The sequence below is a fragment of the Mus musculus genome, chromosome 17 (assembly GCF_000001635.26).
Source record: "Mus musculus strain C57BL/6J chromosome 17, GRCm38.p6 C57BL/6J".
In the NCBI taxonomy this organism is placed as follows: domain Eukaryota; kingdom Metazoa; phylum Chordata; class Mammalia; order Rodentia; family Muridae; genus Mus; species Mus musculus.
In genome coordinates, this window is record NC_000083.6 from 29,079,639 (window position 1) to 29,106,676 (window position 27,038).

At 49.1% G+C, this 27,038-nt stretch overlaps 1 protein-coding gene across 2 annotated transcripts; it reads left to right on the plus strand.

Annotated features, from left to right (window-relative positions):
• Window positions 1–11,340: 11,340 nt before the first annotated feature.
• On the plus strand, window positions 11,341–21,084 carry Cdkn1a (cyclin-dependent kinase inhibitor 1A (P21)). 2 transcript variants are annotated; one of them, NM_001111099.2, is made up of 3 exons: window positions 11,341–11,463; window positions 18,759–19,199; window positions 19,706–21,084. In NM_001111099.2, the coding sequence occupies exons 2-3, from the start codon at window positions 18,770–18,772 to the stop codon at window positions 19,753–19,755; spliced, it is 480 nt and encodes a 159-aa protein (NP_001104569.1). In that variant the 5' UTR covers window positions 11,341–11,463; window positions 18,759–18,769; the 3' UTR covers window positions 19,756–21,084. The 2 variants fall into 2 exon arrangements, with proteins under 2 accessions (NP_001104569.1, NP_031695.1); NM_007669.5 differs by lacking the exon at window positions 11,341–11,463 and adding an exon at window positions 14,131–14,223.
• Window positions 21,085–27,038: the final 5,954 nt, after the last annotated feature.

Genomic DNA, 27,038 nt, shown 5'->3' on the forward strand with positions numbered 1-27,038 from the left:
GAACTCAGAAATCTGCCTGCCTCTGCCTCCCAAGTGCTGGGATTAAAGGCGTGCGCCACCACTGCCCAGCGAAGTATAGTTTTTAATTGTGTTCATTGTCACGTAAAGATCCTAAGGGCTGGTGAGATGGTTCAGTGGACTCAGGAGCTTGCCGCCAAGGTTGGCAAGCCCTGTTTGAGCCTCAGAACCTGGATGGTAGAAGGAGAGAACTGAGCCTGAATGTTGTCCTTTGACCTTCCCTAATGTTGTCTTGTTCCAGTGTATGTCGACACACAAGAAATAATGCAGTTAAAAGATAGGATAGGGCTGGAGAGACAGCTCAGCGGTTAAGAGCACTGACTGCTCTTCCAGAGGTACTGAGTTCGAATCCCAGCAACCACGTAGTAGCTCTGAACCATCCATAATAGGATCTGATACCTATTTCTGGGGTGTCTGAAGACAGCTACAGTGTACTTACATATAATAAATAACTAAATCTTTTTAAAAAATAGAATAGAGCCGGGCGTGGTGGCGCACGCCTTTAATCCCAGCACTCGGGAGGCAGAGGCAGGCGGATTTCTGAGTTCGAGGCCAGCCTGGTCTACAGAGTGAGTTCCAGGACAGCCAGGGCTACAGAAAAACCCTGTCTCAAAAAACCAAAAAAAAAAAAGAAAAAGAATAAAAAAAATAGAATAAAAGAATATTAATTTTTTATATTTATTTGTTTTGATTTGTATAGGTGTTTTGCCTGAATGTATGTGTGTGTACTTCATTTGTGCCATCCTGGGAGTAGACAGTACAGGAGACCAGCTCCTCTCCCCAGAGATGCCCACTGTCCTGGTCTCTATTTTCTTCTTTTAAAAATTTATTTATTTATTTTTATGTGTATGGTGTTCTATCTGCATGTACACTTGCATGTCAGAAGAGCATCAGAACGCATTATAAATGGTTGACAGCCACTATGTGGTTGCTGGGAATTGAACTTAGGACCCCTGGAAGAGCAGTCAGTGCTCTTAACCACTGAGCTGTCTCTCCAGCCTGAGATTTTTTTTTTTTAAATTGTAGATATGAGGGAGAGAGCCGGCATTTCGAAGAGTCCAGAGCAGAGGGAGGGAGGAAGGGAAAAGGAGAGGGAGGGGGAGGGAAGAGGGAGGGGGAGAAGTGGGAGAGGGAGGAGAAGGAGAGAGGATGGCTAGCGGACTAGATCTGGTCAGAGAGAAGCAGAAGGGGGCAGGACATAGATGGAGAGCGAGAAGGGGGAGGAGGAAGACAGAAAAAGGGCGGGGACAAGAGGGAGCAGGGCTGAAATGGTTACAGGACAAAGGAGTAGCTGAGGGGAGGGAGTTTAGGGGAGGAGGTGAGAAACTCCTTGCAACCCGAACCAGTGATACGGAGCCTGGAGACCAGCATGGCCTTTGGTATGCTAACAGGCATCACAGATAGCCATTTATCACTTCTGCCAGCGATAAGGGAAATGGTTCCTTTGAAATGGGAAACTGGCTTCACAGGTGACTAAGGAATGCTGGCTTTTGCCTAGCAGCCAGAGTCCAGGGAGCTGGAGTTTCCTTTGGCCCTGACAGGTGGCAGGGACCCTTAACTTCTAAGCCATCTGGCCCCTGTTTGTTTTAAAGATAAGGTCTCCATAGCCCAGGCTGGCCGAGCACACCTAGAGAGTCAAAGATGACCTTGAACCCCTCATTTTCCTGGTTTCCCGTCCCGAGCGCGTGGATCACAGGCCTATGCCTCCTCAGCACCCAGTGTATGGAACGTGGGTGGGATCAAGCCAAGGCACAGCAGCTGCCTGTGTTCCTTTTTCCTTTGCTTTGTACACGAGCATTGAATCTGAGACCGCGCACATGCTAGACAAGTGCTCCCCCACTGAGCTGCGCCCCCCCCGCGCCTCTCCCTCCCCCGCCCAATCTTTGAGTTCACGCTTTACTTAGACGCAAGCTCTCCCTTAGTTCTCCAGAATCACTATCTAGGCGTCGAACCTCCCATCCTCCTGCCTCAGACTCCCAGGTGGCTGGCGTGGTAGATCTACACCACTGGACCCGACAGTCTGATCATTTTCCCAGAGGCCCCTTTACACCTCTCTCCCTCTGTTCAGAAACCCTGGGATAGAAGGGGGAGCGGCAGATGGGGCCATTTCAAGCCTGTCAAAATTCAGAGAAACACTGGGCCTTTCTTGAGGTCTCAGGGAGCGAGCCCCAACTCTTCCAGATCTAGACTGCGGATAATGTGCCCGCCGCCCCGTGTAAGAAATGCCAGGGGCTGCTTAGCGATCCTTCTCCTAGGCCCTCAGGGGATTCCAGAAGGATTTGCGAACGAGGGATTTTCCTGCGCGTGGGTCCAGTGAATCCTTCGGCTTTGATGTTAAGCTTTTTTTTTTTTCTCTCTCCCCTTTTTTTCTTTTTAAAGCTGTGTACCAGAAGGAGGAAGTGGGTCCCTGCTGTGTGAGGAGACGCGGCGCACACTGTCTTTTTGTCTTTGTGGGGACCTTATGGTTTCGTTTCTTGTGGAGCTGGAAGATCCCACACATGAAAGAACCCATTTCATAGGCACCTCTGCAGGGTTCTCTCATCCTGTCGGGTGACTCAGCAGAAAAAAAACCCTAGGCAGCTGGGCGGCAAGACATCACGTCTGCCTGTGCTCTGGAGTTGGAGACTTCCTTCAGACTCTTTTCAAGAAGCAAGTCATTTGTTGTTAGGGAAGGTCACCACTAATGGGGGTCCCCAGCCAGGGACTATAAAGACCTGTGCAGCCATGGGGCGGGGACGGGCATCGATTGAGTTCTCACCTGTAGACTGGTATGGGGGAGGCGATTTTAATCCTCCTGAGCCCTGTGACAAAGCACACACATGCTCTTTAGACCCTTCCCTCCCCAGCACAGGGAAGAGAGCTCCAGGCCCCCATGGATGAGAAAGCTGGAGGATGGAAAGGGCCTGGACCCCTGAATCACCCCACTCAGGGGTCCCCCGCCACCTAGAACACCTTCCCTGGATTCAGGAGTGTGGGAAATAATTTCCCTTCCCCTCAAAGTGTTTTTATTTATTTACTTATTTATTTTTGTTGGTGTTTCAAGACAGGGTTTCTCTGTGTAGCCCTGGCTGTCTTGGAACTCACTCTGTAGACCAGGCTGGCCTCGAACTCAGAAACCCTCCTGCCTCTGCCTCCCAAGTTCTGGGACCAAAGGCAGGTGCCACCACTGCCTGGTTCAAAGTATTATCTTTTTTCTTTCTCTTTGGTTTTTCGAAACAGGGTTTCTCTGTGTAGCCTTGGCTGTCCTGGAACTCACTCTGTAGACCAGGCTGGTCTCAAACTCAGAAATCCACCTGCCTCTGCCTCCCAAGTGCTGGGATTAAAGGCGTGTACCACCACTGCCCAGCTCAAAGTATTATCTTAGTAAAGTAACTGGCTTGGTTCTATTTTAGTTTCAGTTGGCCTTTCATAGACCAGGCTGGCCTCCAACTGGTGACAATCCTTCTGCCTCTGCTGCCCAAGAGCCAGGGTCAACAGGCATGTGCTGCCACACCTGGCTCTTCATTTTCTTTTCTTTTTTTTTTTTTTTTTTTTTTTTTGGTTTTTCGAGACAGGGTTTCTCTGTGTAGCCCTGGCTGTCCTGGAACTCACTTTGTAGACCAGGCTGGCCTCGAACTCAGAGATCCACCTGCCTCTGCCTCCCGAGTGCTGGGATTAAAGGCGAGCGCCACCACGCCCGACCTAGTTCTTCATTTTAGACAGGATCTTATTATATAGTGTAGGCTGGCCTCCAACCCATGATCTTCCTGCCTTGGATTACAAACATAGGCTGCCAAGCACGAGCTCACCACATGTCATCGTTGTTTGTGTCAGTGATTAGCGCCATGCCTGCCTCATTCACTCTTCACCAGCTTCTTCCTCAGCGGCTAGGATGTGGAGGAGACCTGGCATTTGGTCCTCTCACAGGTTCAGAACGCTGAGAAGCCACAGAGGATGGTCAGTCATCGCATCCCTCCTGACTCGGCGGCCATAGTGGGGCTACCACCACTGGGACTTAGAGTAGCAGTCGCTGCCTTCCAGGGTGACCCTGGTGCCAATATAACCCCAGAGGAACGCAGAGCCACCTTAGGGCAAAGACAAGAATGAGCCTCTAATAGGAAAAGAAGGAGGGGGTGGAGCCACAGGAATGGGTGGAGCCACATCAGGGCCGGGGATTCACCCTGACCCCTGCCTGAGTCACCCAGGCAAAGCCAGCAGCTTCTGGGGTCTTGATCCTTGCCACACCACTGCAGCACTTGTCCAGGGCAGGAGGGGAAGGGGTGATTCCGAACTTCTGAGGCCGTAGCTCCACTGTGCAATCAGAGGTTCTAAGCCCTAAATCCTTAGCACTTTGATGGTGTATGCCGGGGCTTGTCTTGGGAAGGGCTTTAAAAGACTTTGTTAGGGAAGAAAAATAGGAGAGAATGCCAAGTTCTCAGATCCTTGGGGATCGTCTGGGAAGCTGGTCTTCAGGGAGGGTATCTTGAGGGCTGTTTTGTTGAAACAGGGTCTCATATAGCTCGGGATGGCTTCCAAGTCAGTATCTAACTGCAGATGATTCTAACTTTCTTTTCTTTTTTTAAGGTTTAGTTTATAATATGTGTATATGCATGTGAGTGCAAGTGCCTTAGGAGTCCAGAAGAGGGCGTCAGATCCCCTGGATCTTGAGTTCCAGTTGATTGTGAACTGCTCAACACAGAAAGATACTGGGGACTGAATTCCCGTTCTCTGCAAGAGCATTGTACACTCTTAGTTGCTATAAGCCATCTCTCTAGCCCCAAGACCTTGAACTTCTGAACCGCCTGCCTCTACCTCCTGGTGCTGGCATGACAGGTGTGTACCACCACACCCAGCTTATACAATGTTGGCCTGGGTCCCAGGACTTTGTATGTGCTAGACAAACTCTCTGTTGACTGAGCCACATCTTCAGTCTATAATTAGATATTTTAGAAACAAAAATGATTGAGCTCCATTTAAATGATGTGTTTCTACCTAACAAACCACATTAAAGCCCGGTGGCCTGGGTTTGATCCTCACACCACAACAGACAAGGAAACAAAAGAAAGGACACAGCAAGGACCTGTGGACCGGGTGTAATGTCACTCACTTTTAATATCAGCGCTCAGGAAGCAGAGGCAGGACCCGTCTAGCACAGTGCCATCTAACCTGACGACCTGAGTTCAAGCCCCAGGACCCAGGACCCACCTGGTAGAAGAAGACTAGTTCCTCTGATATCCACTGTGGGACCATGAAAGGCAGCCTGGTTTCTGATTGAGCTAGGTTTCAAACCCCGGTGACCCCTCAGTGGATGACCCTGTAAGGAACAGTAGGCATTTTGCCACACTCCTGGACACTAGGTTCCTGGCACGAGGCCACAGCTCTCCATAGGTCTGCGGCCATCAGTGACATAAGGGCAACACCCCAAGCCCTCCATAGGTAGGGGCTGTGACCACAGGTCACATAGCCTCAAGACAGATCTCCATTTTAATGAGGTACCTAAAGTCTGAAGGGCTTAGGCAATAAACTCCCTTTTCCAGACACTCCTCCGTGCAAAAGGCATTTAACCTCAGGCCCGCCCTGAGAAAGTGGGGTACGGTTTCACTCATCACAACTCTGCCATGACAAGAAAAGCCTTAAAGCCATGGACTGTCTCTTCTCATCGGGATTTGCCGTGGGGAGCAAGCCAAGGACTCTCCTCCCTGTGGGACCTAGCCAGAACACTCTCCTCTTTTTCCCTTAGGCCCTGGGCTAGCTCCCAGGGGCACCTGGGTGCCCAAGAGTCTGAGAACCTGATGTCCCCAGCCTCCATGTGCAGGTCCGGGGACCCCAGAGCCAATTCCGCAGTCCTCAGGACTTCAGACTGCGCTCCCCGCCCCTGGAGCAGGGTCCCATGGCTTCCCATAGCCCAACACCCGCCTGGCGCTGGTGTGGGGTAAGCACAGTCCAAACTTCCCATGTCCCACCTCTCGGAGAGGCCCAAACTCCGAGCAGACTAGACCCCACTTTTCACCCCCCAATCCACCTGCATGCCACAGAATACATGCATGCATGCATGCGCACACACATACTAAAGAAATTAAATGAAATAAAAATATTTGTTAAGAAACACAGGCTGAGGGAGGCTGGAGAGATGGCTCAGTGGTTAGGAACACTGACTGCTCTTCCAAAGGTCCTGAGTTCAAATCCCAGCAACCACATGGTGGCTCACAGCCATCTGTAGTGAGATCTGACGCCCTCTTCTGGTGTGTCTGAAGACAGCTACAGTGTGCTTACATATAAAAAAAAATAAATCTTTTTTTTTTTTTTTTTTTTCCGAGACAGGATTTCTCTGTGTAGTCCTGGCTGTCCTGGAACTCACTCTGTAGACCAGGCTGGCCTCGAACTCAGAAAGCCACCTGCCTCTGCCTCCCGAGTGCTGGAATTAAAGGCGTGCACCACCACGCCCGGCATAAATAAATCTTTTAAAAAAAAAAAAAAAAGAAAAGAAACATAAGCTGAGCCGGGCATGAGTTTGAGGCCAACCTGGTCTACAAAGTGAATTCCAGGACAACCAGGGCTATACAGAGAAACCCTGTCTCGAAAAACAAAAAAACAAAAAAAAAAAAAAAAAAAAAAAAAGAAAAAAAAAAAGAAAAGAAACACAAGCTGATGGGCTGGAGAGATGACTTAGCAGTTAGGAGTGCCAACTGCTCTTCCGAAGGTCCTGAGTTCAAATCTCAGCAACCACATGGTGGCTCACAACCATCCATAACAAGATCTGATTCCTGCTTCTGGAGTGTCTGAAGACAGAAGATATTACAGATAATAAATAAATAAATATTTAAAAAAGAAAGAGAAAGAAAGAAACCCGAGCTGAAGCTGGGCACGGTGGGACAGTACCCTTAGAGGCAGCACTCCAGAGGCAGAGACAGGTGGATTCCTGTGAGTCTGAGGCCAGCCTGGTCTACAGAGCAAGTTCTAGGACAGCCAGGGCTACATAGCGAAACCCTGTCTCAAACAAACAAGAAACACTAGGCAGAACAGCCCCTGAGGAATGACATGCAAGGTAAATGACACGCAAGTTTGGCCTCTGACACAGATACCCCCACACACACATATACATGTATACTTGCACCTATACACATGTACAGGCACACACATATACACACACACAAGAAAAAAAGAAAAAAGGTTGGTTCCCTTGGCATAAATTTTAGTCTTCATTAAGTAAGGTCACACAGGTAAAGAGCCAAGCAGGTACAGAGAAATCTCCCATAAACATTATTTTCATTACTGGAGTATAGATACTCCCAGGGAAAGGATCCCTTGGAATTCACTAGTCACTTAAACTCCCCGTGAATTCGCAGTGTGCACACCTGTCAGGGTATAAAGGGAGTCAGGTTAGGCAGGAAGAGGAAATGGGGTCTGATGGAGACCAGAGGCCTGAGAGTGGCTCAGCTGGTCCTGCCTGGAGCGGGTTCAGCAGTCTGGGCTTTTCCATCACATCAGCCATCTGGTGCACTTTCAATGCAGACAGGCAGGAGGCTGAAAGCCTTCCTTTCTGAGGTAAGTCCTGAAGGGGGAATCAGCTATGCATACTGGCGGCCTCTGCTCCATACTGTCAGCCTCTGCTCCATACTGGCAGCCTCTGCAGGGCACCAGAAGCAGAGCTGTGGGAAGCCTGTCATAACCCTTTAGGCACTAACAGAGGTGAGTGAGGAGTGAAAGTCATGACATGCCTTGCCATCTGACCAGTCATGCATACATACACACACATACATACATGCATGTATATATATATATATATATACACACACACATACACATACATGCATAGATATATACACACATGCATGCATGTATACGTACATACACACATGCATACATACATATACATGCTTACATACATACACACATACATACATATACACACATACATATACATACACACATACATACATATACACACATACATATATATACACACATATATATACACCCATACACACATATGCATATACATAATACATCCATACATCCATACACACATATACACATGCACACATACACCCATACACACATATACACACAAGTATATACATAGACACATCATACATACATATACACATATATACACATACATATACACACATAGACACAACATATATACATATACACATATATACACATTACATGTACACATGCATATACACATATATACACACACATTCATATACACATACATACACATACTCATATATACATATACACATATACACACATATATACATATGTATACACACATATAAATAAATAAATACACACACACACACACACACACACACACACACATATACATCATCTACCTGTCCACAAGTCATTTCCTCTTCCTGAACCCATGCTTCCTGACCAACTCTTTCCTCCTCTAATATGCTCCCTGCCTGTCGTACAAGACCCTTCACTACCCACCCTGCATGCTTGCCTTCGTTACTTTTCTGTCGCTGCAGTAAGACACCATGTCCAAGGCTACTTATAGAAGAAAAGTTTACTGGGGCTTACAGTTTCAGAAGGCTAGAGTCCATGACCATCATGGAGGGAACTGTGGCAGCAAAGCAGCAGACAAGGCCATGGAGAAGTAGCTGAGAGCTCACCTATGCGAGTCACAACCTTGAGACAGACAGAGAGCAAATGGGGACCAGTGTGGGTTTCTGAAACCTCAAAGCTGGCACACAGTGACACACCTCCTCCCACAAGGTCAAACCCCCTAATCCTTCCCAAACAGTTCCCCCAACTGGAGACCAAATATTCAAGCATGGGCTGGAGAGATGGCTCAGTGGGTAAGAGCACCCGACTGCTCTTCTGAAGGTCCGGAGTTCAAATCCCAGCAACCATATGGTGGCTCACAACCATCTGTAACAAGATCTGACACCCTCTTCTGGAATGTCTGAAGACAGCTACAGTGTACTTACATATAATAAATAAATAAATCTTTAAAAAAAATATTCAAGCATATAAGCCACTGGGGCCCATTTTTTCTCAAACCACCCTGCATGCCCTTCTGAGGTGAGGCCTCCTTCATTTCCTAGAAAGCAAGCCTGTGGCTGGGAGCCACTGTCCTGCTGTGGTACCCTGGGAGCAAGCCCTGAGGGAGAAATCCATGTGTACTCATCTTTGTACCTTTGAGGCCTGAAGCTCATGGATGTTTATGGGCTGCTCAAGGCCCTGTACACTCTTGCTTACTTATTCACACATCCATTGTTTCCTTCGTTTGTTTACAGAAACAATACCATAACCTTTTACTGTCCAGAATGGAAAGTAGACTATACCCGTCTGTCTTTCCTGTTATACACTGAACTCTTGGATCTTATGTAAAACTATTTAAAGCAACCATTGGCTGGGCCGTGCTAGTACATGCCTTTAATCCCAGCACTCAGGAGGCAGAGGCAGGAGAATCTCTCTGAATTCAAGGCCAGCCTGGTCTACAGAGTGAGTTCTAGGACAGCCAGAGAAAACATGTGTTGAAAAAAAAAAAACAAAAATCAATCAATCAATCTTCAATGAATCAATCGATCACTGAATCACACACGACCTAGACAGCAAGGGCCTTCCCCTTCTCCAGGGCTCACTTACAGTTCCCCCCTCCCTCTCAGTGGAGGTTAGACAAGATTACATGATTGACTCCAACCCATGAAACCAGCCTTCTCTACAGTTAGGGCAAAAGCAAGAATTCACAGACCGATGGTGTCACTACACTATGGTAGAGCTGCTGTCAGCCTGGACCCCTGAGAGACCCTGTGTGTGGAGCAGAGTGTCCCAGAATTTATTTGTGATAGACAATGGAGAAGTAACCTTGTGATGTTTGTTTTATTTTTTTGGTTTTTGGAGACAGGGTTCCTCTGTGTAGCTCTGGCTGTCCTGGAACTCACTTTGTAGACCAGGCTGGCCTTGAACTCAGAAATCCGCCTGCCTCTGCCTCCCAAGTGCTGGGATTAAAGGCTTGTGCCACCTCGCCTGGCTATTTTGTTTTATTTTCCTGTCAATCCAAACTTGAGCCACCTGGGACAAGGGAGCCTCAGTTGAGGAATGGCTACCATGGGCTTGGCCTGAAGGCACGTCTGTCTGTGGGTCCTTCCCTTGGTTAATGGTTAGGACCTGGCTCACTATCTATCACCCCGAAGCAAGTGAACCTGAGTCCTATAAGAAAAAAAGGAGCTGAGGGACCCATGAAAAGCAAGCCAGTAACCAATGTTCCTCTAAAGTCCCTGCCTTCCAGGTTCCTGCCCTGGCTTTCCTCAGTGCTGGTTTGTGACCTGAAAGTGGAAGGTGAAATTAACCTTTTCCTTTCTAAGACACTTTTGGTCACTGTTTTCTCATAGCAACAGAAACCCTAAATGTGGCATTCACTGAACTATCTCGTCAGCTGGTCTGGCTACCACCTTGTGTTTTTGAGGGTCTGCTAGAGCCTGGAGCTCACTGACCAGGTTAGGTGCACTGGCCAGGAAGTCCCTTCTAGTCTCCTGCTTCCAGTGCCTCATGTGTGCCTGTGCGTGCGTGCGTGTGTGTGTGTGTGTGTGTGTGTGTGTGTGTGTGTGTTTGTGTGAGTCTATATGTGTGTGTGGGCCTATGTGTGTGGTGTGTGCATGCATGTGTGAATGTGTGTGCATGTTTGTGTAAGTCTGTATATATGTATGTGTGTGTGTGGTGTATGTGAGTGTGGTGTGTGTGTGTATGTGTGTGTGTGTGTATTACAAGAGCATGCAGCCAAGCCTGGCTCTTTCCTGTGGGTGATGGGATTTCAACTTGGGTTCTATACTTGCAAGGCAAACAACTTTACCAGCTGAGCCTCAAAGGAATACATTTCTAATGATGGAGCTGAGACTGGAGAAGTTTTAGAAATGTCAGTTCTGATTTCTCAGGGATATGAAAAGCTCTATCCTGACCCTCGTGCTTAGACCATTTTCTATTCTCTCTTTGTTTTGTGGTCGAATTTCTTGGGAGTTTGTGTGGAGGTGACTTCTTCTGAAATCTGACAGTCCCTCTTTGGTACTCCCCTGTCCTTTTCTGGGAAGTGGTGATTTTGGCGTCCACACTTCCTCTTCCTTCCTGGGTAGCAGCAACAGCTAACATGGAGTCTTCCTTATATCTCCCTTGGTCCCTTGGATTTCCTTTCTATCAGCCCCAGAGGATACCTTGCAAGGCTGCATCAGTCCTCCCATCCCTGGCTGTTGCCTCTCGGAGACCAGCAGCAAAATCGGAGCTCAGCAGGCCTGGGTCTGTTCAGTCCTGGGTGGGGACTAGCTTTCTGGCCTTCAGGAACATGTCTTGACATGTTCAGCCCTGGAATTGAAGAGGTGGGGCTGCTTCAGTGCAGGGTGGTGGAGACCTGATGATACCCAACTACCAGCTGTGGGGTGAGGAGGAGCATGAATGGAGACAGAGACCCCAGATAATTAAGGACGTCCCACTTTGCCAGCAGAATAAAAGGTGGTATGTATCTTGTGACATGTATCAGGTGAAGGATGCTTTTGTGCATCTGTGTGTGTGTGCCTGGGGTGTGTATGTGTCAGGTACTGTATGTAGTCATTTTGTCACTTTGTCATTTTGGGGTCTGGAGGGCTCCTCCAACCATGTTTCTGAGTATACATTCACGTGCAATGGTGTGCCTGACTATACATTCAAGTGCAAGGCCAAGAATGTTTGTTAGAAAGACTGAGTAGTCCCAGACTTAATAAATATTTGTTGAGTACTTTTGTGGTGCTCTGGGAAGCCAGAAGTTGTTTAAAATAAATCTCTCCAACACCAGTAGGGTAAAGGCACAGGAGGTCACAGCACTCAGCAGTTCAGTATAAGCCTTTATTCAAGCTGTTTTCTCCCAAAGTAAACAGACAGACAATGTCACTTCTATCTGAGAAGCCTGGAGGCCAAGGGGATTTGGGCAGTTTTGACATCCTGTGCTGGCCCCTGACAGCCCAGCCCTGGGATGGACGACTTGGATGCAGGGACTGGACCGTTCAGGAGCTGGGGCATTGTGGGAGTGGCCATTATGTCTGTCCTGGTTTGGGGGTCTGAAGGGGGTCCTTCAACTGTGTTTCTGAACAGGATGAGGCTTTTGAGGGGGGTTGGGAAGGTGGCCAAGCCCTTCCCAGACTTCCACCCCCCATCACAGAAGAGGAGGCCTGTCTAGGTCAGCTAAATCCGAGGAGGAAGACTGGGCATGTCTGGGCAGCGATCTCTAGACATCGGAGAGCAGATGTCAGAACTCACAGCTTCTCCAAAGCAGGATTTTGATCTTTTAACTAAAGATATCCGTTCAAACTAAGACTCCAGTCTCTGCTTTATTTAAAATTTTTGTTTGTGTTTGTTTTGAGAGAGAGAGGAATTTGTTTTTGTTTTAGAGGCAGGATGTCATGTAACCTTGATGAATTATTGGTCCTCCTGTTTCTGTCTCCTGAGTGCCGGGATTACAGATGTATGCCGCTATCATCTAGATGATGCCTTACTAGGGATCCAACTCCTGGCTTCATACATGTTAGGCAAGCGCTATATTAACGGAGCTACATCCCTTTTTGGATGCATGGTGATCTCAGATAGCTCAGGCTAGCCTTGAGCTCCAAATCCCCCCTGCCTCCCAAGTACCGTGATTTCAGGCATGTACCTCTATGCTTAGCTGAGATGGTGGTCTTGCTATGTAGCCCATGTGACCAGGCTGGATCGTGTAACAAGACTGAAGAAAACCCCCTTCTGCTGGGTGTGATGGCTCAGACCTGTAGTCTTAACTCTAAGCAAGGAAGTTAAGGCAGGAAGATTGCCTTGAATATGAGGGCCACCCTGGGCTACATAGCGAGGCCTCGTCTCAAAAGACCCCAAACAGAAGGAAATAAAACTGACTAGAGACATGGAGGAAGGTGGGAACGGAGAATGTCTTACTGCTATGTCTGTCAGGAACATCCGTAGATGTTTCTAGAATTGTCCTTTATCAATGTCATTTTAGTGGACTGTCTGGATCTTGGGAGGGGGAGTATTAGACATTTCCCTCATTTTGGACCCAGAGAAAGAAATCTGCAAGCAGAGTACTCTGGGCAGCTTGCCAGAGGTCAGCAGGTAGCCATTAGTGTGGTCCCAGTCAGGTCTTGATGCTCTCACTTGCAGGATGTATTATGGTGTGAGAAATGTTCACATGCTGGCTTCTGAAGAGGGGAGAGGGGAGGTAAGGAGCCTGGCGGCTGTTTTTCTTGGTAGTCCGTGGTCTGAGAACTGGACTCAATCTCCCCGATTTCTGAGGCGGTTGACAGCATCCTTTCCTTCTGTGGAACTGCTTTCCTCGTCTGTGAGACAGGGAGGAAATGATCGCGTTCTGGACCCGATGTCCGAGGGGCTTCTGGGAGGAGGGGGAAAAAAATCTCCAGACATAGTGGGACTTCTTGGGATTTTAAACTATTTTTTATTATTTATGGGCTTGTTTTGTTTTTGAGAGGGTCTCAATGGATAGCCCAGGCTGGTCTTGAACCTGTAACGCCCCTCGTGCCTCAATCTCCCAAGTATAGGATTCCAGGCTTTTGCTATCATACTCAAATGATCAATTTATTTATATTTGAAACAGTGTCACATATTTCAAGTTGGTCTCCATCGGAATAGGTAGCTGTCAAAACGACCTTGAATGCCTATTTCCCCCTCCTCACCCCCCACTGGGCGCTGTTATTACAGACGTGACCCCGCATGCCCAGTTTATGGGGCCCTGGAGCTCCAACCCAGGGCTTCACTTCCAGCAAGTTAGGCAAACACTGTACCAACAGACCCACCTCCCGAAACCCAGGATTTTATTTACTAATATCAGTGATCTGGAAAAGAGTTAGTCCTTCCCACAGTTGGTCAGGGACAGACCCATAAACACTCACTCAGCTCTAACTGTACTGTTGTTCATAGATGTATGTGGCTCTGCTGGTGCGCTGCGTGACAAGAGAATAGCCCAGGTGTGGGGGAGGGGAGGGCGCGCCCTCTTAACGCGCGCCGGTTCTAGCTGTCTGGCGCGGGCTTAGATTCCCAGAGGGGAGGGCGGGCCAGCGAGTCCCCGGGATCGGTGAAGGAGTGGGTTGGTCCTGCCTCTGAGGGGGCGGGGCCTGGGCCGACGCTATAAGGAGGCAGCTCGACGCCAACTGCAGCAGCCGAGAGGTGTGAGCCGCCGCGGTGTCAGAGTCTAGGGGAATTGGAGTCAGGCGCAGATCCACAGCGATATCCAGACATTCAGAGGTGAGAGCTTCGTGGCAGGGAACAATAGTTCTTCCCCGTAGCAATGCGCTGAGCCCAGTGGGTGTCCCCAGAAGTGTGTGTGTGTGTGTGTGTGTGTGTGTGTGGTGATGAGTGGATCACCTGTGTGTGTATATGTGTATTTGTGCGTGCCCGCCAGAGTCACAGGTGTGTCCGCGGCAGGTGGATGACGGGTGTGGGTCTGAGCGTCCGTGGTGGCTGAAGGCTTCGTTTGTTGGAGTGTGACGAGGGTCAGGCTATGTCGCGGACTCGGCATACAGAGTCTGAACTCCAGGACCACGGATGGCAGCCACTCTTCCAGTCCTTGGAGACCGGGTCCGAGCGATGGCTGGCGGGGATCGGCTACCGGGAGCTCGCTTCTGGTTGCCAATGTTTCTAGGGATTCCAGGTGCGGCTCGCCCAAAGCGTGAGAATGAAGCTCACGGTGCCCCGAGATGGGTCCTGGGTGGCGGTTGTGACAAGCTTCGGCGAGTCTATCTAGAGCTTAGCGCAGAGCGGTTCTCCGATCCCATGGGTGCCGCCGGATCCCCGGTCCTTGTGAACCAAGTGCCCTGTTTCGCGGTAGCCACCACCCCACTGGGCTCTGAGGTCAGCGCGAGCTGTGTCCTCCGCCCTCGGGATCGTGCCTGGGCACGTCCTAGAGGACAGGCGAGGAGGTGACTCATTGTGACAAGGAGACCCCGGGCACTGGATTGAGACCAGAATCGCGCCACAACTGGGGATGGGTCAGTGGCAGCCCAGAAGCCCCTTTCCCTGCCCGGGTACAGCCTCGTTCCTGCCCCGTCCCCTCCCCCGCGCGGCACAGTGACCTATTTGGCGGGCACAGTATGTTCCCAGGGAACCCGGGACACGGGGAGGTCCAGGACGCGGTGTCCGGTCCCCGCTCGGCGGCGCGCCCTCGGGGACAGGGAGTCTGGGCGGGTCCTGTCCACCCTGCCAGCCCGGGAAGCGCAAAGGGTCCCACCCACCGCGCCCACCACGACCCGGACCAGTGACCGTGGGGCGCGAGAGGAGCCCGCACTGTAGAGCGGCCGGTATCCTCGCGGAGTGAGGCTTACGGGTGCCGTACATCAGACGCCCCGGGGCTGGGGCCCTCGACCCAGTCCACACCCAGTGTAGGAAGGTGACCAGGCTGAGTGCGCCCACTAGGGCACATCCATTCCACTCGGAACCTCCGGGGACAAGGGCTACACTTGCACCCTGGTCGTGCGGGAAATACTTTGGGCTTGGGTTTGGCATTTGGGGGCGCGCTGGCAGCTTCCTCTGTCCCCTACGTCGCGTTTCAGAGAGGACACTCAGGCGGTTTTTTGTTGTCCTCGCCCTCATCTATTTTTATTTTCCAGGGATCTGACTCATCGCGTGCTTTGGGCGTGGAGATCAAGGTGGAGGGGGCCAGAGCTAAGAGCACTTTCTTTGCTCTCGAGTGTCCGTGCGTGCGTGTGTGCGTGCGTGCGTATGTGTGTGTGTGTGTGTGTCTGTGTACGTGCGTGTGTGTGTGTGTGTGTATGCGTGCGCGCGCGCGCGCTCAGTCTGGTTTCCCAACATAGGCGGGAATTTAGGAAGCCTGGGCTCATCGTGACGTGTTTTGTGGCCCGGGGTCCCCCTCCTTTCCTCTCCTCTCTCCACCCCAGGGTGACGCGCAGCTCCGGTGCCCAAGCAGTTTTGGCGGGCGGGCAGCGCCGGGCAGGAAACTGACTCACCACTCCTTGCTCGGCCTACGCGCCGCCTACCGAGCGCCATTTCCTGAGTGCACAGCGCCCCCTACCGGCATCAGTGAGGACTGCAAGGCCGGCTAGGCGCGGGTGGCACCACGGGCTTCTGCCACCCCCACCGCGGCTTAAAGGGAATTAAAATATGCCTGATGGCCAGATACAAGTGATTTTAGCAGGGTGTGCTAGCGGACTATTAGGGAGGCGTGGCCCTTGAGAGACAAGGTGGAGATCGTGCCCCTCTTGGGTTCCTGGTCTTATCTTCAGCTATGAAAAACTGGGGACTATCCAGCCTTAGCCGAGTCCATTGGTGTCTTCCCTTCCTTCCTCTGGCCCCTGTGAGCTACCGTCTGGGGAAGGGCACCAAACTTGTTTTTCGGCTCAGTTTGTCTGGGGAAATGAGCCAATCTATATTTCTATATCTATATAGATCTCTCTCTCTGTCTCTGTGTGTGTGTGAAAGAGAGACAGAGACAGAGAGACAAGCTTACAAAATGGCCCCAGCTACCAGTACTATATAGACAGGCTGGCCCAGTGGCCTGGAACTCATAAGGATCACGTGCCTCTGGTGGAGTGCTGGGATTAAAGACTCTCCCCATAACATGGAGCTCAGTCTATATTTAATAAAAAAGCTTTTCCAGCTGATTTTAATGGAGTCCTCTGGTCATGCCCCTCAAGGTGAGAAGACGAGAGAATGATCAATACTAGACCAAAAGGGTCTGAATTCAAACCCCGCTTGTGAGCCCTGTGCCTTTGGACACACATTCTGAACCTGGATTAGCTCTGCCGTAAAAGAATGTGATATTGCCATCTATTAACGATAGCTTTTGGTGGCTTACAACTGCAATCCCAGCACACTAGAGGCAGAGGCAGGAGGATGACTGAGTTGTACTAAAGGATGTGAATAGGCCCCAAGCTCTACCTGTAGGCAGAGGCCATCTGAGGTCCTTTAGGCCTCTGAGGTCTGCACCTTGAGAATCCTTTTGCGGGCAGTGGGAATCCTTGTTAGACCTGTGTTTCGGTTGGTTGGTGTTTAGCCAGGCTCTCACTATGCACACCAGGATGGCCTTCAACTCACAGACATTTTGCCTCTGCCTCCCGAGTGCTGTGTTTTGGGAATTGGCTGTTTTACTTATTTATGGAAGCCACAATGCTGGCCACGTTCCCTATGTAGTAGCCAAGGTAGACCCTGAACTTCTTTCCCTACCTCTGCCTCCAGCGATTACAGGTGTGTGCCGCCACACCCAGTTTTATAGAGAGCTCCTTGCTTAGCACAAGGCCCAGGCTTTACCATCGGGGCCCCAGACGCTTCATCTCTTCTGGCTTCCTACCTTGAATCATAGTCTGGGTACCCCCTTCTCTCTTCCAGCTGTGGGCAAACTCACCCTGAGGTCTTAAGGAGCTGGGCGTGTGTATGTGTGTGGTAGTGTATGTGGTAAGAGCCCAGGGGGTCTTGCCTCAGGAAGCCACTGGGGCTCACCTTGCAAGCTCAAAGGCCCTCCTTAGAAGCTGCATCCCCTAGTCTTGGAGTCAGGATGGGCCACTCAGGTATCCCTCTTTCCTGGAGAGGAGCCAGGTAAACCAACACCTTTAACTTTTTTTTTTTTTTCAGTGCCTGTAAAACGGGTTCCTTGGGCACAGGCTATAGGCACGTCTGGGGCTGGGAGGTGTCTAGACTCCAGATTACCTGATCTGCCTGGCAGGATGTGGCTCAGCCTGGGAGAGAGCCTTAACCCCGCTCCACCCCTTCAGACTCTCCTCTCCCCCAGGCTACTGCCTCCCCCCAGGCTGCTGCCTCCCCCCAGGCTACTGCCTCCCCCCAGGCTGCTGCCTCCTCCCAGGCTACTGCCTCCTCCCAGGCTGCTGCCTCCTCCCAGGCTACTGCCTGCCAGCGTCCTTTGGAAAGGCCTCCAGCCTGGAGCACCTGTCAGTGACAGTGGGAGGGAGGGAGGGGCAGGGAGGAGGCTCTGTCAGAATTAGGGGCAGAGAGGCACGCTCATGGCTTCTGTTTCTCAGGATTGCCTATGTTAACTTAGTTCATTCTCAAATAGGGAGCCCAGAGATGTTAGGGTACTTATTCGGGGTCACCCAGCAAAGCCTTGATTCTGATCTGGGCAGTCTAGCTCCGGCATTCTCGCGCCTCTCTCCCAGCCACCATGCCAGCCTCGCGAGTATGCTGCCACAACCACACTGGCTAAGAAACAGAGGCTGGAGACATGGAGTCACTTTTTAAAACTGGTGCCAAGTAGCAGCACTAATGCTATACAGTTTATGTGTAGTATCCCAAAGTCCAGGGCACTTTTTTTTTTTTTTTTTTTTTTTTTTTTTTTTTTTTTTGAGACAGGATGTCTCTGTATAGCCCTGGCTGTCCTGGAACTCACTTTGTAGACCAGGCTGGCCTCGAACTCAGAAATCCGCCTGCCTCTGCCTCCCGAGTGCTGGGATTAAAGGCGTGTGCCACCACGCCCGGCTGTCCAGGGTACTTTTGATTGGCCTGATGGAGTTAATCACCAAGACAGCAGGGTAGGGAGACCACTGGACCTAGCAATTCACACGTATTTGGGATGTTCACACCCATGAAGAACACGTTAGCACATTGATTTTGGCTAATAGAATTCCTGGGGTAAACAGGACGGTGACTCCTACTTCTGTGGACATCACCCGTGACCTTGGGGTGCAGGGCTGGCTGAACTCAACACCCACCTTAGTCTCATGGTGTGGTGGAAAAGCACCTGCAAGGACCAGAGGGAGCCTGAAGACTGTGATGGGGTAGTTTCCATAGTGACCCGGGTCCTTCTTGTGTTTCAGCCACAGGCACCATGTCCAATCCTGGTGATGTCCGACCTGTTCCGCACAGGAGCAAAGTGTGCCGTTGTCTCTTCGGTCCCGTGGACAGTGAGCAGTTGCGCCGTGATTGCGATGCGCTCATGGCGGGCTGTCTCCAGGAGGCCCGAGAACGGTGGAACTTTGACTTCGTCACGGAGACGCCGCTGGAGGGCAACTTCGTCTGGGAGCGCGTTCGGAGCCTAGGGCTGCCCAAGGTCTACCTGAGCCCTGGGTCCCGCAGCCGTGACGACCTGGGAGGGGACAAGAGGCCCAGTACTTCCTCTGCCCTGCTGCAGGGGCCAGCTCCGGAGGACCACGTGGCCTTGTCGCTGTCTTGCACTCTGGTGTCTGAGCGGCCTGAAGATTCCCCGGGTGGGCCCGGAACATCTCAGGGCCGAAAACGGAGGCAGACCAGCCTGACAGGTAAGGACAGGAGCAGAGAAGGAGAAAGATCCTGCAAGAGGCCTGGAGAGGAGAGGCCACCATTTGAGGATGGCCTTTACAGAGAACATTCCAGCCCTTCCCCACCACCAAGCCATTCCATAGGCGTGGGACCTCGTGGGGCTCAGAGGAACAGTTGATGTTCATATGATCCAGGCATTTTTCTCTGCAGTGACCGAAATGCCCAGGATAGTGTGGTGATTGGCAGTAGAGCTCTAAGAAGGGAGCCGGGCTGAAGAGATGGCTCAGCAGATGAGGGCACTTACTCTTGCTGAGGGCCTGATTCCCAGCACCGGAAATGACAACTTCCTATAACTAACTCTGGGCGTTGGGGGATCTACCCTCTCTAGAGCCCTGTCCCTCTGACCAGGAGGTGTTGTGCCCTGTGGCTGTGGCTTTTCCCCACGATGAGCCACATGTCCCTTAGACTCTGGGGAATGATGTCCTTCCCCTTGGCATCTGGCCTGACATCTGTTCTCTCTCCACAGATTTCTATCACTCCAAGCGCAGATTGGTCTTCTGCAAGAGAAAACCCTGAAGTGCCCACGGGAGCCCCGCCCTCTTCTGCTGTGGGTCAGGAGGCCTCTTCCCCATCTTCGGCCTTAGCCCTCACTCTGTGTGTCTTAATTATTATTTGTGTTTTAATTTAAACGTCTCCTGTATATACGCTGCCTGCCCTCTCCCAGTCTCCAAACTTAAAGTTATTTAAAAAAAGAACAAAACAAAACAAAAAAAACCAAAACAAAACAAACCTAAATTAGTAGGACGGTAGGGCCCTTAGTGTGGGGGATTTCTATTATGTAGATTATTATTATTTAAGCCCCTCCCAACCCAAGCTCTGTGTTTCCTATACCGGAGGAACAGTCCTACTGATATCAACCCATCTGCATCCGTTTCACCCAACCCCCCTCCCCCCATTCCCTGCCTGGTTCCTTGCCACTTCTTACCTGGGGGTGATCCTCAGACCTGAATAGCACTTTGGAAAAATGAGTAGGACTTTGGGGTCTCCTTGTCACCTCTAAGGCCAGCTAGGATGACAGTGAAGCAGTCACAGCCTAGAACAGGGATGGCAGTTAGGACTCAACCGTAATATCCCGACTCTTGACATTGCTCAGACCTGTGAAGACAGGAATGGTCCCCACTCTGGATCCCCTTTGCCACTCCTGGGGAGCCCACCTCTCCTGTGGGTCTCTGCCAGCTGCCCCTCTATTTTGGAGGGTTAATCTGGTGATCTGCTGCTCTTTTCCCCCACCCCATACTTCCCCTTCTGCAGGTCGGCAGGAGGCATATCTAGGCACTTGCCCCACAGCTCAGTGGACTGGAAGGGAATGTATATGCAGGGTACACTAAGTGGGATTCCCTGGTCTTACCTTAGGCAGCTCCAGTGGCAACCCCCTGCATTGTGGGTCTAGGGTGGGTCCTTGGTGGTGAGACAGGCCTCCCAGAGCATTCTATGGTGTGTGGTGGTGGGGGTGGGCTTATCTGGGATGGGGACCCCAGTTGGGGTTCTCAGTGACTTCTCCCATTTCTTAGTAGCAGTTGTACAAGGAGCCAGGCCAAGATGGTGTCTTGGGGGCTAAGGGAGCTCACAGGACACTGAGCAATGGCTGATCCTTTCTCAGTGTTGAATACCGTGGGTGTCAAAGCACTTAGTGGGTCTGACTCCAGCCCCAAACATCCCTGTTTCTGTAACATCCTGGTCTGGACTGTCTACCCTTAGCCCGCACCCCAAGAACATGTATTGTGGCTCCCTCCCTGTCTCCACTCAGATTGTAAGCGTCTCACGAGAAGGGACAGCACCCTGCATTGTCCCGAGTCCTCACACCCGACCCCAAAGCTGGTGCTCAATAAATACTTCTCGATGATTTATAATGTCTTGTCATTAGAGCAAATGGTGTGTGTGTGTGTATGTATGTGGTGTGTGTCTGTGTGTGTTGTATGTGTGTGTGCATGTGGTGTGGTATGTGTGTGTGTGATGTGTGGTGTGTGTCTGTGTGTGTTGTGTGTGTGTGTTTGGGACTGGCTACTTGTGCTGTTTGCACCCACCCGGGGGGTGTGTCTGTCTGTGTGTGTCTACAAGTGTACACGTGTGCAATAATTCCCCATCCCACTCCCCCAGTGATGGTACTTGAACCTAAAGCCTTGAGCAATATAGGCAAGAAAGCCATCACTGAGTTGTAGAACTCCATCGCTGAGAGAGTTGTAGAACTCCATCGCTGAGAGAGTTGTAGAGCTCCATCACTGAGAGTTGTAGGGCTCCATCGCTGAGAGAGTTGTAGGGCTCCATCGCTGAGAGTTGTAGGGCTCCATCCCTGAGAGAGTTGTAGGACTCCATCGCTGAGAGTTGTAGAACTCCATCGCTGAGAGTTGTAGAGCTCCATCGCTGAGAGTTGTAGAACTCCATCGCTGAGAGTTGTAGAGCTCCATCGCTGACAGTTGTAGAGCTCCATCGCTGAGAGTTGTAGAACTCCATCGCTGAGAGTTGTAGAACCCCATCGCTGAGAGAGTTGTAGAACCCCATCGCTGAGAGAGTTGTAGAACCCCATCGCTGAGAGAGTTGTAGAACCCCATCGCTGAGAGAGTTGTAGAACCCCATCGCTGAGAGAGTTGTAGAACCCCATCGCTGAGAGAGTTGTAGAACCCCATCGCTGAGAGAGTTGTAGAACCCCATCGCTGAGAGTTGTAGAACCCCATCGCTGAGAGCTGTAGAACCCCATCGCTGAGAGCTGTAGAACCCCATCGCTGAGAGTTGTAGAACCCCATCGCTGAGAGAGTTGTAGAACTCCATCACTGAGAGTTGTAGAACTCCATCACTGAGAGTTGTAGAACTTCATCACTGAGTTGTAGAACTCTATCACTGAGAGTTGTAGAACTCTATCACTGAGAGTTGTAGAACTCCATCACTGAGATTTGTAGAACTTCATCACTGAGTTGTAGAACTCCATCACTGAGAGTTGTAGAACTTCATCACTGAGTTGTAGAACTTCATCACTGAGAGTTGTAGGACTCCATCACTGAGAGTTATAGAACTCTATCACTGAGAGTTGTAGAACTCCTCCATCACTGAGTTGTAGAACTCCATCACTGAGAGTTGTAGAACTCCATCACTGAGAGTTGTAGAACTCCATCACTGAGAGTTGTAGAACTCCATCACTGAGAGTTGTAGAACTCCATCACTGAGAGTTGTAGAACTTCATCACTGAGTTGTAGAACTCTATCACTGAGAGTTGTAGAACTCTATCACTGAGAGTTGTAGAACCCCATCGCTGAGAGAGTTGTAGAACTCCATCACTGAGAGTTGTAGAACTCCATCACTGAGAGTTGTAGAACTTCATCACTGAGTTGTAGAACTCTATCACTGAGAGTTGTAGAACTCTATCACTGAGAGTTGTAGAACTCCATCACTGAGATTTGTAGAACTTCATCACTGAGTTGTAGAACTCCATCACTGAGAGTTGTAGAACTTCATCACTGAGTTGTAGAACTTCATCACTGAGAGTTGTAGGACTCCATCACTGAGAGTTATAGAACTCTATCACTGAGAGTTGTAGAACTCCTCCATCACTGAGTTGTAGAACTCCATCACTGAGAGTTGTAGAACTCCATCACTGAGAGTTGTAGAACTCCATCACTGAGAGTTGTAGAACTCCATCACTGAGAGTTGTAGAACTCCATCACTGAGAGTTGTAGAACTTCATCACTGAGTTGTAGAACTCTATCACTGAGAGTTGTAGAACTCTATCACTGAGAGTTGTAGAACTCAATCACTGAGATTTGTAGAACTTCATCACTGAGTTGTAGAACTCCATCACTGAGAGTTGTAGAACTTCATCACTGAGATTTGCAGAACTTCATCACTGAGAGTTGTAGGACTCCATCACTGAGAGTTGTAGAACTCCCTCACTGAGAGTTGTAGAACTCCATCACTGAGAGTTGTAGAACTTCATCACTGAGTTGTAGAACTCTATCACTGAGAGTTGTAGAACTCTATCACTGAGAGTTGTAGAACTCAATCACTGAGATTTGTAGAACTTCATCACTGAGTTGTAGAACTCCATCACTGAGAGTTGTAGAACTCCATCACTGAGAGAGTTGTAGAACTCCATCACTGAGAGTTGTAGAACTCTATCACTGAGAGTTGTAGAACTCCATCACTGAGTTGTAGAACTCCATCACTGAGAGTTGTAGAACTCCATCACTGAGAGTTGTAGAGCTCCATCACAGAGAGTTGTAGAACTCATCCATCACTGAGATAGTTGTAGAACTCCATCACTGAGAGTTGTAGAACTCCATCACTGAGAGTTGTAGAACTCCATCACTGAGTTGGAGAACTCCATCACTGAGTTGTAGAACTCCATCACTGAGTTGTAGAACTCCATCACTAAGTTGTAGAACTCCATCACTGAGAGAGTTGTAGAACTCCATCACTGAGAGTTGTAGAACTCTATCACTGAGAGTTGTAGAACTCCATCACTGAGTTGTAGAACTCCATCACTGAGAGTTGTAGAACTCCATCACTGAGAGTTGTAGAGCTCCATCACAGAGAGTTGTAGAACTCATCCATCACTGAGATAGTTGTAGAACTCCATCACTGAGAGTTGTAGAACTCCATCACTGAGAGTTGTAGAACTCCATCACTGAGTTGGAGAACTCCATCACTGAGTTGTAGAACTCCATCACTGAGTTGTAGAACTCCATCACTAAGTTGTAGAACTCCATCACTGAGAGTTGTAGAACTCCATCACTGAGAGTTGTAGAACTTCATCACTGAGTTGTAGAACTCTATCACTGAGAGTTGTAGAACTCTATCACTGAGAGTTGTAGAACTCCATCACTGAGATTTGTAGAACTTCATCACTGAGTTGTAGAACTCCATCACTGAGAGTTGTAGGACTCCATCACTGAGTTGTAGAACTCCATCACTGAGAGTTGTAGAACTTCATCACTGAGAGTTGTAGAACTCCATCACTGAGAGTTGTAGAACTCTATCACTGAGTTGTAGAACTTCATCACTAAGTTGTAGAACTCCATCACTGAGTTGTAGAACTTCATCACTGAGTTGTAGAACTCTATCACTGAGAGTTGTAGAACTCCATCACTGAGAGTTGTAGAACTCTCACTGAGAGTTGTAGAACTCCTCCATCACTGAGTTGTAGAACTCCATCACTGAGAGTTGGATAACTCTATCACTGAGAGTTGTAGAACTCTATCACTGAGAGTTGTAGAACTCCATCACTGAGAGTTGTAGAACTCTATCACTGATAGTTGTAGAACTCTCTCAGCGATGGGGTTCTACAACTCTCAGCGATGGAGTTCTACAACTCTCAGCGATGGAGCTCTACAACTGTCAGCGATGGAGTTCTACAACTCTCAGTGATGGAGTTCTACAACTCTCAGTGATGGAGTTCTACAATTCTCAGTGATGAAGTTCTACAACTCAGTGATGGAGTTCTACAACTCTCAGTGATAGAGTTCTACAACTCTCAGTGATGGAGTTCTACAACTCTCAGTGATGGAGTTCTACAACTCTCAGTGATAGAGTTCTACAACTCTCAGTGATGGAGTTCTACAACTCTCAGTGATAGAGTTCTACAACTCTCAGTGAGAGTTCTACAACTCTCAGTGATGGAGTTCTACAACTCTCAGTGATGGAGTTCTACAATTCTCAGTGATGGAGTTCTACAACTCAGTGATGGAGTTCTACAACTCTCAGTGATGGAGTTGTAAAATTCTCAGTGATGAAGTTCTACAACTCAGTGATGAAGTTTTACAACTCAGTGATGGAGTGCTACAACTCTCAGTGATGGAGTTCTACAACTCAGTGATGGAGTTCTACAACTCTCAGTGATGGAGTTCTACAACTCTCAGTGATGGAGTTCTACAACTCTCAGTGATGGAGGAGTTATACAACTCTCAGTGATAGAGTTCTACAACTTGGTGATGAAGTTCTACAACTCGGTGATGGAGTTCTACAACTTGGTGATGAAGTTCTACAACTCAGTGATGAAGTTCTACAACTCATTGATGAAGTTCTACAACTCTCAGTGATGGAGGAGTTCTACAACTCTCAGTGATAGAGTTCTACAACTCTCAGTGATGGAGTTCTACAACTCTCAGTGATGGAGTTGTACAATTCTCAGTGATGAAGTTCTACAACACAGTGATGAAGTTCTACAACTCAGTGATGGAGTGCTACAACTCTCAGTGATGGAGTTCTACAACTCAGTGATGGAGTTCTACAACTCTCAGTGATGGAGTTCTACAACTCTCAGTGATGGAGTTCTACAACTCTCAGTGATGGAGGAGTTATACAACTCTCAGTGATAGAGTTCTACAACTTGGTGATGAAGTTCTACAACTCAGTGATGGAGTTCTACAACTCAGTGATGGAGTTCTACAACTCTCAGTGATGGAGTTCTACAACTCTCAGTGATGGAGTTCTACAACTCTCAGTGATGGAGTTCTACACCTCAGTGATGGAGGAGTTCTACAACTCTCAGTGATGGAGTTCTACAACTCAGTGATGGAGTTCTACAACTCTCAGTGATGGAGGAGTTCTACAACAACTCTCAGTGATGGAGTTCTACAACTCTCAGTGATGGAGTTCTACAACTCAGTGATGGAGTTCTACAACTTAGTGATGGAGTTCTACAACTCAGTGATGGAGTTCTACAACTCAGTGATGGAGTTCTCCAACTCAGTGATGGAGTTCTACAACTCTCAGTGATGCAGTTCTACAACTCTCAGTGATGGAGTTCTACAACTATCTCAGTGATGGATGAGTTGTAGAACTCCATCACTGAGTTGTAGAACTCCATCACTGAGAGTTGTAGAACTCCATCACTGAGAGTTGTAGAACTCCATCACTGAGAGTTGTAGAACTCCATCACTGAGTTGGAGAACTCCATCACTGAGTTGTAGAACTCCATCACTGAGTTGTAGAACTCCATCACTAAGTTGTAGAACTCCATCACTGAGTTGTAGAACTCCATCACTGAGAGTTGTAGAACTCCATCACTGAGAGTTGTTGTAGAACTCCTCCATCACTGAGAGTTGTAGAACTCCATCACTGAGTTGTAGAACTCCATCACTGAGAGTTGTAGAACTCCATCACTGAGAGAGTTGTAGAACTCCATCACCGAGAGTTGTAGAACTCTATCACTGAGAGTTGTAGAACTCCATCACTGAGAGTTGTAGAACTCTATCACTGAGAGTTGTAGAACTCCATCACTGAGAGTTGTAGAACTCCATCACTGAGAGTTGTAGAACTCCATCACTGAGAGTTGTAGAACTCCATCACTGAGTTGGAGAACTCCATCACTGAGTTGTAGAACTCCATCACTGAGTTGTAGAACTCCATCACTAAGTTGTAGAACTCCATCACTGAGTTGTAGAACTCCATCACTGAGAGTTGTAGAACTCCATCACTGAGAGTTGTTGTAGAACTCCTCCATCACTGAGAGTTGTAGAACTCCATCACTGAGTTGTAGAACTCCATCACTGAGAGTTGTAGAACTCCATCACTGAGAGAGTTGTAGAACTCCATCACCGAGAGTTGTAGAACTCTATCACTGAGAGTTGTAGAACTCCATCACTGAGAGTTGTAGAACTCTATCACTGAGAGTTGTAGAACTCCATCACTGAGAGTTGTAGAACTCCATCACTGAGAGTTGTAGAACTCTATCACTGAGAGTTGTAGAACTCCATCACTGAGTTGTAGAACTTCATCACTGAGAATTGTAGAACTCCATCACTGAGAGTTGTAGAACTCCATCACTGAGAGTTGTAGAACTCCATCACTGAGAGTTGTAGAACTCCATC